Consider the following 11,300-nt stretch of genomic DNA (forward strand, 5'->3'; position numbering starts at 1 on the left):
AGAAATAGACAAGAAGGTCCTTTCGGAAACATTTTAGATTTTTTTTTTTTTACTCAGTTTTCTTATTTTCCAGTGAAATCCATTATTTCTTGCGCAAATTTACAGAGCAATATAACCGATGTCATTATCAATGGTTTAATAGTAATAATGGTAATAAAGCAATAAAAGAGCTTGTTCTTCTTCTTCTTCTTCAGGTGCATCGGAAGTCAAATGGAAAGCGAAAATCAAATTTTCTGATTCAGTGATGATTCAACCTGTCGACTGGTTTATGGAGAGGAAAAACTAAGAAGGAGAGGAACACGGCCACAAAAAAGACAAAAAGGTAACTGAAAGAGAGTGGGCGATTATTGTTTGTGTAACCCAGGCATTCAGTCAGATTACAATAAATCCCAGTTTTCAACGAATTAACATTAAAGAGAGGATGGCTGCCGTCAAAAAGGACGACGATTATAATTATTAAAACGCGCAGATGTCTCGTAGGAGCGCACGAACTGAGTTGGAGATAAGTTCAGAGTGCAAAATGCATTTAATCGAATTGCGCAAAGTGGGTGTTGCGCAATTTTAAATCCCTGTTGTGTTTAGATTAATTAGAAACAGTTTCTTGAGGTGTTCGAGTCCATCATAGTGTGTGTGTGCCAGTGAGTGTGTATGTATTATAATGAAGAGGAGGGGTGGCTCTTTCATATCTGGAGCCTATCGCGTCCTCTCTGCGCACTCCTGACACTCCTCCAAAACATGACCACTTAATATATGTATGTCACAGGTTAAAAAGTGGAGCATGTGTTTGAGTCACTGTTGGAGTCAAATAAAAGACACTCACCCACTCTTGTAGTAGTAAAAAGAAAAAAAAGAAAAAAGCTAAAGTTTGGTGTGAACGGAGCGTGTCAGAGATGTTTTCACCTCTGAGCGGCGGACAAGTTTAAATGTGCTGCATATCAGAGCGCTTTCTCTCCTAGGTGAGGATAAAACAGTCCAGATTCTGCTGCTTTTGTTGTTATTTTTCTTCTTTCTTTTTTTTCTCTCTCTTCCTTTTTACTGGCAGTCTGAGTTAAGCTTATGACTTTTGACACACTCGGGGAGCGACGCTGCAAATGGGCGGCATAGGTGGCAGCCTCTACCTCAGCATGTTGAATGGGACTGAAGCGCAAACTCTCGGAAAGAGCGTCGACATCAGCAGCCACCTCCACCGCGGCGGCAAGGATCTAGCCGAGTTTAAGATGGGCATCCAGGACGCCCGCTTCTACTATCCGGACTCGGTTCAGGGCGGCCAGGACCCTCTCAACCTGCCCTACCACACGGAGCAGACAGTGGGGGGTTACGGGGCGCAGCCCGGCAGGTTTTACGCGCAGACCCTGAGCGGCTGCCCCTACGGCGGCGTGCGCTCTCCGCAGAGGAGCGGCGCCGGGCAGGGATACGTCCCCGCGGCGGGAGAGGGTTTCCCCACTGGAGGTAAAGACCCGGTGTACTCCCCCTCTGCGGAGAACTACCCGGCGGGCTTCCAGCACGGCTACCAGCGGCCTCTCTACCCTTTACCTGGGCTGCAGGTGTGCGGGAAGACCCAGGTTCTGCTAAATAACTACCCGCTGTGGGCCAAGTTTCACAAGTTCCAGACCGAGATGATAATCACCAAGCAGGGCAGGTAGGTCTCACAACCACTGCGCACATATGAAAGTTTATGCAAAGAAACATGTGGAGGAAATTACACATTTTGCACTTTACGACTTCACGTTGGAGGTTTTATCTGTTCAGAGCCGTGCAGACGGAAATACCATCACTGGTCAGGTGTTAGAACTGTTGCAAACTTTTTGTATTTTTTATTTTTATTTTTTTTAAGTGTTACTTTTTGAGATTGATCGCTTATAATTAACAAAGATTTCCAGTTTTGATCTGTGCCAAATTCAGGCCAGACATAAACCAACTTTCACAGCTTTGCTAACTCTTAGGAGCGTCAGTGCAAGTCAAATACTTTTTCTTTGCCACTGAACATTTTTGAGGTTTTATTTTTAAGGGTGAAAAATGCTTTTGTGCAAGAGAAAATGATTTAAATTAGCTTTATAATTGCTCGTGTTACCTCTTCTAAAGAAGTTAAGCCATTTGTAAAAAAAAAAAAAAAAAAAAAAAGGAAAAGAAAGAAAGAAAGAAAAATCAAACATTGCTGCTCAGTCATCGATGAGCACATCCGAGACAGAAGAAAAGCCTAATAATAATGAAACCGCCACTACTGCGGTGAGTTAAAATGTTAAAACTGATGTCAAAGTTGTGATAAACACTGGGGAAAAAAAAGAAGAAGAAATGTTTTAGTTGCAGGGCAGAGGAGAAAGAAAAACAGAGCGAGAGAGGTAGAGAGAGAGAGACGCTGGCGGGCTTCTCTGCAGGTCACCGAGCATTAAGATGCAACCACGTCGATGGGGATTAATTCTCTAATACGCGACACTTGTGTTTGACAGAAGGTTTCAGGCCAAAGGTTTCTCATGGCTCAGATCTGTGCATAAAATTTTTTTGAAAAAACAAATCCATGTCACCATGACAGCACAGTGATATTCTAGGCATATCTGCAGAGGCCTCTTTTGTTTTTTGTTTGTTTGTTTGTTTGCTTGTTTGTTTGTTTGTTTGTTTGTTTTTTTTTGGGGGGGGGGTAAAATAAATTTCATGCAAAGGATTAAAAAAAACTTATTTTTTTTTAGACAAAACAAAGAGCAATTAAGGTCTTGCAGCTCTTCCTGCAGAATAGTCCCCTTTGACCTTCTTTGCTTGTCTTTGCTTTCTGGTTGAGTGCAAAAAAAGAGCTGTAGAAGTGGAGCACAGTTCAGGCTCCTCTTTGAAGTCAACAAAAGCTTCTTTTAAATGTACAAGTGCCATTTGCAATACCTGAACAAAGAAATCAATACAACACTGGCTGAAATCACCTCTCACTCTTACACCTGAACCCCATGTTTCCAAGGGCTGTGATGTCCCAGTTGTTTCTGATCAGCGGGATGTCAGATTGAGGAATCTTTAAAAGCAGTTTTTTTTTTTAAGCATCACAATTGAAAAAGGGGATGGAAGATGCACTTGCAGACACACTCAAAAGTAATGCAACAATAAACCGATTTAATGGTTAATCTGAAGAATTCCAGCGTCCCACATTTGGGTTGAGCAACATTTCCTGAAGTCTTTTCGTCTCCTCCCACTGTCCATTGGCTCTTAAAGCAGGTAGTGGTTAAAATATCCCACTTGAAAATGGGTCACATGCACAGCAGATGTCAACACTCTGTATTCTTTCCGCTTGTTAGAGAAGAAAAAAATGCATAACAAGCAGTACACTCTATTGAAAAATGCAGATTTTTAAATGTATTTGAGGCGTATTCAGATTTTGATTATACATTGCCAGTACAGCAACAAAAAAACAGTATTGTAGTTGTTCTAAAACTTGCAAGCAATGAAAAATAACTAACTGTTGTGCTGATAAGTGAAAAATATTTTAATCAGAGAAATCGATTTGTTTTTCTGTTGTTTTTTTCTGTTAAAATTCAAATGCAATGTATCGACGCTACTCAAGCTGGACATTGCAGCAGTTCTGATGTCATTCAAAATATGCTGGGAGAAAATATCGTTGTTTTTTTTTTTGTTTGTTTGTTTTTTTTAGATTTTCAAGCATATTGGCAGACAACCCTCGATTCCCATGTATGCTCCTGAAAAAAAAAAATCTCAGTTTCTACTAAGTTTGTAAAGATATTTCCCTCGACCATTCAACCAAAGGAACGACTGGGACAGACTACCACTTAGAGATGTAGGGTTAGCATGAAGGGCAATGAGAGAAGTAGGATTTATACATTTTATCATTTTTTTTATTGTTAATCAGCGTAAAAACAGGAAGTATATTATTTTATTTTCTGATATATTATTGCATAATTTAAGCATCACTGACATAACACCCCTTCTCTTTGCTTAAAAAGCATTTCCACAAGAAATAAAATTCAAAAACCGCTGAGTTTGATGCATTCAGATGGCCACCTACTTATTAGTCTATCATATCAGTAGTCCATCACTACTGATAGTCTATCACATACTTTATAATTGCAATGAGACTAAATCGAGGTATGTTTGAGGATCTTTGTGCACATAAAGTCACTCAATCTTTTTATTGGGAAACTGTCAACACATTGCGAGAACTCATAAGATATTTAAAAAGTCAATTTATTTTTCATTTGGCTACGTTTGTTGCTCTGTCTCTCCTCTTCCTTAGCAGAACATTAAAAAGCTGCAGGATTGATAACTGTTTGTGTGTGTTTGCATGTTAAGAATCAGTGTGAGTTGATGATGCATCAGCTTCTGGATGGAGAGCCCCATGCCTCAGTGCGATATTTAAAACTCTACCTGAAACATGTGCCAGGGGAGGTGGGTGGCAGGGTGTTGGTGTATGGAAATAGGGTTTGGCAATTTTGTTATAATTTTGGTGATTCCTTTTATTGCATCAATGCATATTTTGTGCGTGCATGCAAAGATTCAGGTGAAGATGTGGCTTTTCTTTCCTGTTGTTTCTTGTTATTTTTACCCAGGTGTGTGTGCGTGTGTGTGTGTGTCGGCATGCGTGTGTGCGTGTGTGTGTGTCATTTGACAATGACTCCCCTTGACAGCTTCCTCTCCAGAAACACTCTCTGTGGTCAGAAGATTTTAGTCCACCAGGTCATGTAATTAAAGTGCATTTTTATTTTGAAGCGGCTATTTATTTATTTTTTAATAAAAAAAAAGTTGGATTTAAAACAAACATTATCCACAGAGGGCTTTTCAGTCCACACGTGAGAAAAAGCCAATTTTCATGTGTGCAAAAAAAAAAAAAAAACCACAGACCTCACATTACGAAAATTTCAATTCCTGACGATGACTGTGCTGTTTGCCTTTTATCTCCCTCTATAAACAAGAAGCACATTTTCTCAAAAAACGACAAAAAAAAAAAGATTTTAGAGAAGTTGAGCAGAGCAGCACTGACACCGAACCTTTTTTTTTTTTTTTTTTTTTTTCCAATATCAGAGGCAAAATCCTCGTCAAATTTTAATCCTGGGTTCAGGCCTCCAAAGTAATTTTACTGTGATTTCAGAGAGCAGTCCGAGGGTCTGCAATGTTAATCAAAACATCTGCAGGAGGAAGGGTGAGAGAAATGTGAAGGGAAGGGTCAAACGCCAGCGAGGCTTCAGATGGCCACACTGAGGAGCCGAGGCACCTTTGAAGTCCAGGAAGTAAAAGACGAGATTCTCCCTCTCTCTCTCTCTCTTTTTTTTCTTTTTTTCCCTCTGCTTTCTTCACCTGATACATGCAGGGTGCAAAGATCTCTCAGAAGTTTTAACTCATGTACCACACCTGGCCTTTGAAATATAGATGAGTTTTTTTTTTTTTTCGTGACCCCGTGGCAAAGCGAGGGAGAGTTCATTCGCCCTTCTCGCGAGCCAAATTCAGATCACCACACGAGCCGTTGCCATTTCAGGTGCCGTGTGTTTGTGGCAAAGTTCAGGCGTGCTGGGGTGCTGTCAAGGCGCCATCGTTCGACGTCCGTCGGTGTTTCAAATGCATTCGCTTTGGCTCCAAAACGTAGGATTTTATTCTGGCTTTGGTTTTAGTTGCAGCAGGCGACTAAAACTGAAAGAAGAAAGTGAAATCTTCTCTCCATCGATCATTGCTTTGGCCAGTTTTATGATCCCACACCTGTGGGTGTTTTTTTTTTTTGTTGTTTTTTTTGTTTAATTCAGACATGAGTCAAAAAAAGAAAAGTTTTCCCTGCAGTGCGTTTCTCTGCATTGCAGGGGAATTTTTGTGGAAAATTATATAGATTTTTTTTCTTTTTGCTCTTTAAACTTCAAAGACGTGTGTGTGCTGTTGAAAGAAGGCCCTGAAATTAGTATTTAGGAGCCAAGTGTAGTATTTTTTACAAAATTGATTCTGAGACCCGTGGCTATTAAAAAAGTTAGCACTTATCTCAGAAACCTGCTGCATCAAGTGAAAACGGTGCTGAGTAGATTTTAGCTATAAGTACACTGCAATGAAAGTTTAGGAACTCAGCTAAGATTCAGAAACAATTTATTTTTCAAGCATTAAATCATAAGTCACATTTTTTTAAAAGTGACGTTTCTGGCACTTGTTTCCTGAATCAGGCTTTGACTAATCTTGTTAATAGCTCATGCTATTAGTAATTACTAATGCGTCGCGTGTTCCAGGAAGGAGAGTGAACTGACTAAGATCTCGCTTTACAAACATGTTTTAGGGAAATAAGGCAGAAATTTGCCACAGGAGGAATCATGCTCATCTGCTCTCTTTGCTCCCCTGAGTCCAAGCAGTGACACACTTCAGTTTGACGTCTGCTCGCTTTGCAGAAGGAAACAATCCTTTGATTTAGTTTGTTCCAAAGAATAGAAGGTGCAAGTCAGTACTGAAGTGAGTCGCCAAGTTTAAACATGTTAATCAGCAAGATCTGACCTAACGTGATCCACGTTCTCAAAAGGTGAAACGTTATATTCGATAAAAAAAAGAAGAATCACTTTTGAGCCAAGTAATTGTGTTAGAATTTGTTTTATTTGATCAACATTTTAAAGTAAACTAGAGTAGGTGTGCAACGCTGCAGGTGTTTTCCCACATTTGTGCTAAAATGTTACCAAATGATCGAATAAGGAGGCACGCTTTATATGAATCGACATTTAGGAAGAACGTTTGGAAGTCGTGTTTATTCATCTTCTCGCTCGTTGTCTCAAAAGCAGAAGCGGGACTATTTCAAGGTTTTTGACAGTATGACCAGTCATTTCCTGTTCAGCTGTCTATGTGTGCCTTTGCAGCCTTTTCGCAGAAACATCTAGTGCCAATATTTTCACATAGCCGAGCTGAGTACTTCCTCCTTTCGTGCAAAAAAAACCCCACCCCTCCTCTAATAGATGGGTGTTCAAGAGCACCGCAGTTTGAGCCGCAGGCCTATTAATACAAACCTCACTGTTGCTGTTGATCGCAGAGGGAGGTTCTCTATATTTGGTGTCAGTAAGGTCAATAAAAATGCAAAAGAGTTCTAAAAATAATGTTATCTGGAAGCAATTTGACATGAAACGGGAGAAGGCGTGTCTCTGACAGGTACGGGTTTTCTGCGAGCATAAGCTGAAGCCACGCCGCTGCAGTTATGTCTAATAACTCATCAAGTGCTGTGAAACCACCATCCACCCTCTACCTCCTGCTTCGCCCGGGTTGGATGGTGGAGGCACCAGCCAGAGCAGAGAGACCCAGACTCTTGGGTCGGTGCGTAAGGGGGAATCCCAACACAATCCCAGGCTGGCCAAGAAACATGGAGACTTTGATTTTAAAATTCAGTTCAACAGCTGCTGCCTTGGCCACCGTGTGCAAATGTTTGTCTCTTATTATGCACAATGTTAGCTTCATTTTTGGTAAAAAAAAAAAATAAATAAATAATAATAATAATAATAATAAATAAATAAATCAGATTTCGAATCAAAAGTCATTTTTATTCTTATTTTGTTTCTGTGTAGCACATTTAAAGCGTGACATTTATTAAAAGAAAAAAAAATCAAATTTTGTTTCAAATAAGTATTCCGTCTCCAGAAGAATCAATATTTATTTTTATATTTTAGTGAAAATAGTCAGGTTTGAGTGGATACAGAGCTCCTTGTCAACAATTTGAAATCTGATTTCTTTAGAAGTGCATTATTTGAGATAGTAATTTGCAAAACAAATGTCCAACTTTGAACCCAACAAGCACTTCTTGTTTGCAGATTTGAAATTTAGTCCTCAATAAAGTAATGTAGTCACTTGTTGTTGTTTTTTTTTTGTAATATAACCTAAATATATGTATTTCATTCTTATAATAGTTTAATTTAAGTGGAATCAGAGCTTCTTGTTGCAAATTTGGGATTTGGTCTATTTTAAACTACAACAATCACTTTTAATTTTTTAATTAAAAAAAACATATATATAAATGCATATATTTAGATACATATGATGTTTGTGCTTATCATGGATACAAAATATGAACATTTTCAAGGGATATTAATACTTTTGCAGGGCATTGCACAAAACTATAGATTCAACCCCAAGAACTCAAACTTCCCTCTCCAAGGTGAAGCTAAAAGTCAATCCTGGGTCACCAAAATGAACATCCCTTACCTCGTTTCAGCACCACTGCTCCCTCACTTCCTGTGGCAGATATTTTTGCCCGTTCATTAGGCAATGTTTGCTCTCAAAGACACCGATGCCATCAGTCAGCTTGTGTTCACCCCAAGCACTTTAACGGCTTTAGACCTTTAATTGTGACCCATCTGACGGTTGGAAATCTGCAGGAAGTGCTCGCAACCACGAGGACCGAAAGGTATCAAGGACAAATTAAAATTATAATCTCTCGGGACGCGACTCTAAACTGGTGCTTTCGCACGTCGCTGCTGTAGGGACTCATCCTCTGTGGTTTCTGGTCGCAGTTTATCCAGGTGTTAAATGAAGGCAACTGGACTTGCTTCACCTCTCATCCAAAGTCAGTCAATACAGAAACAGGGGTTTGTCTACATGTTAGGGGAGTGATTGTGTCCGGCAGCAGCTGTAGACTGGCATGTTTTCGTCACAGATGATCAAGCGCACGCACGGTGACAAAAACCGGACCTGAGCTCCTGTCCGGATGCATCAAGCGCATGCACTCGTGTGGAAAAGTCCTCTCCCCGGTGAATAGCCGGTGCCTCTTCTCCTCTCAAGCTCCTCTCTCTCATCCCCAGGATATAGTCGTCCCCCTTCACTCTCTCCCTCACCCCCTCTTTACTCTGCCGTTTTCCTTCTCTCTCTCTCTCTCTCTCTCTCTTTCTCTAACCTCACCTTCCCCCTGCGGTTTCCCATACTTTCTGTCAGCTCTCCTCCCTTCCCTCTTTCTCCAGCATCCACACAGTTTATTGTGATTTATTTATTTATTTATTTTTTATTTATTTATTTTTTTTAAATGTCAGCGTCTCTGTATTACTGTCTGGTTCAGCACACTATTATGTCTGGATGCAATCTACGTTTATGAGTCCTTTTGCAGAGATACAAGACATTTGATGGTAACTTTTGTGTGTGTGTGTGTGTGTGGGTGTGTGTGTGTGTGTGTGTGTGTGTGTTTATGAACTGCACAGTTGCAGGTCTGAGCTCTGCTACCACTAAGGCTAGCGGAGCCACATGTAGGCATACGCTGGCTACATAAATGTCAATTCACGTACCATCAAACTAATGATATTGTCATCAGAGAGGAGTCTCATGACTGTACTTCTTTTTTCTACCACAACTCTGAAAATAGCTGCTGCCTCTGCTGCTGCTCAGATGTCTTCACTGTTTTTCAGCTCCTCTGTTCTGTACATAAAACCCAAAGCCCGCCCGCGTATGCAAATACCCCTCTGTGTTGTGTTTTCTATGGTTTCCCCCTATCTCGAGTTCTGATTTCCTATAAAAGGCTCACTATAAGTAAATTGACAATTTCAATGTAGCAAGAACGATAACTGTTCATACACTTTCTAGATTACTTTCACACTCTGTAGGTGGGTTGAGCCATTCATACGGGTTTCTGTTTTCAGTTGTATTAGACGCCGCAGTGGAAGGAGAGCTCTTTCACCTGTTGCACGCCACTAAAGAGCTGCTGGCATGATTGGGTTTCATACAACTATGATTGATCGTTAAACTGGACTCGCTGTGTTGTTGGGAAAACCCAACTGGGACCAGTCAGGGAACAGTTTTCTTTTACCAGTAAATGGCACCGAGCAGATGAGCTGTTCGGTGAAGACGTTGTCGCTCCCTAACAGATTTCTTTTGTTTCTGACTTTGTAGTCATTTTATTGGACGTTTCCGACGATCCAAAAAAAAAAAAAAAAGTCATGTTTTATATCAAAACCAACCTGGGATTATGTGAAAAGGGAATCATCATCTGTGTTAAATAATACAGTAACTGATCAAACACACTATTTGGATAAATGAGTTCAGTTTCACCATCAACATCAAGGCCTGGTTCTGCAGAATCACATAACAGGATGTGTTTGGCAGCCTAAAGTGGGCTGAATGAAATTCAGAAACAGATGAGAAGTAACACCAGAAACATTCGTTGTCGGTTCGTTTGCAGGTCTTGAATGTTTTGAGATTTTTTTAATTTTTTTTTTTTAGCCTGCTTTGTGTCATCAGACGAGTTCTGATTAAGTGATGTCAAGTCTGACACGATACAGGCTGCTACAGTTGGCTGCTTATGCAATGAGGTCATCATATGAAAACTACATTTTGTATTTTCTCAAGTAATCTTTGATATTTAACTTTAGCAGTGAGAACAAAGCAAAGCGGGGACGACTGTGCGAGGCTAAATGTTTGTGACAACCATAAAGAGATAATAGTTTAAAAGAATAGAGAACACATAAATTCATATAGATGTTTATGAAAAATGTTTGACTTGCAAGAATGCAAACATTAAAAATAATCAGACATTCCAGGAGCCGTGTCAAATTGTCGGTTTGCGACTAGTATCCTTTCTGCAGTGGACAGGCTGATCTCAGTTTGAAGAGTAAGAAAAAATAAAGAGGGAAGCTTACAGAGACCTACTGTCAATCGTGATCAATTCAGAAATTAAGAATTTCCCTGTGCTTTAAATCAAAAGCGAAATCAGTAACGTATAAGAGGTATTGTTTTATTTTGTCTGACTGAGTATGCAAACTTAATAAGGCATTCAGTAAAAATGCTTTACGTCAGAAAGACAGGAAAGGAGATCTTGTATTTAGTTTGACGTGTTTATGTTTGATACTCTCTGAATTGTTGCACTCTTGCGTTGAACAAATAAAGATGTTCTCAGGCTGTTCAACCAACATCACTCGGTTATTGAAAGAGTCTAATTGCTACAATGAATTTTAATATGGTTTATTGTGATACACTGTCTTGATTTTTGTTTTAGGTGCAACAAATTTTCTCTCTGTTTTTTTCCAGAAGCATTTCTAAAATGTCTTCTTATTTTTGGAAAGCCAATATTATGCATACGTTTGTACTCTGGATGTACTGTCACATGCCTCAACATCAAGCAAACAGCTGTTTTATTTAAAAAAAATAGTGAGGCATAAAAGTAGTGAAATAATACCCACTGATTCTACTTAAAACATTTTAATTTCCTGCTGTTGAAAACGGTGGAATGTGAACTTAAACTGAACCTGTCCACTGAATCTATCAGCTTGACTCCTCCTGGTGATTTCCATCTTTATTCTTTTAAAATAAGGTAAATGTAACTGCTTTCTACAGCACTATAATACATTTAAAAAAGCAACAACAGCCTCTAGGAAACCATACTTTAAAAATAG

At 39.6% G+C, this 11,300-nt stretch overlaps 1 protein-coding gene across 1 annotated transcript in view; it reads left to right on the top strand.

The window, feature by feature from the left end:
• The first annotated feature begins 763 nt into the window (after positions 1–763).
• The window catches only part of tbx21 (T-box transcription factor 21), a 27,303-nt gene continuing 16,766 nt past the window's right edge, over positions 764–11,300 (top strand). Inside the window, exon 1 of the mRNA XM_007572352.2 lies at positions 764–1,639. Coding sequence (XP_007572414.1) covers positions 1,092–1,639 — 548 coding nt within the window. The 5' untranslated portion in view covers positions 764–1,091. The remainder of the gene's footprint in view (positions 1,640–11,300) is intronic.

This window comes from Poecilia formosa, unplaced genomic scaffold (genome assembly GCF_000485575.1).
Source record: "Poecilia formosa unplaced genomic scaffold, Poecilia_formosa-5.1.2 Scaffold7, whole genome shotgun sequence".
Lineage (NCBI taxonomy): Eukaryota > Metazoa > Chordata > Actinopteri > Cyprinodontiformes > Poeciliidae > Poecilia > Poecilia formosa.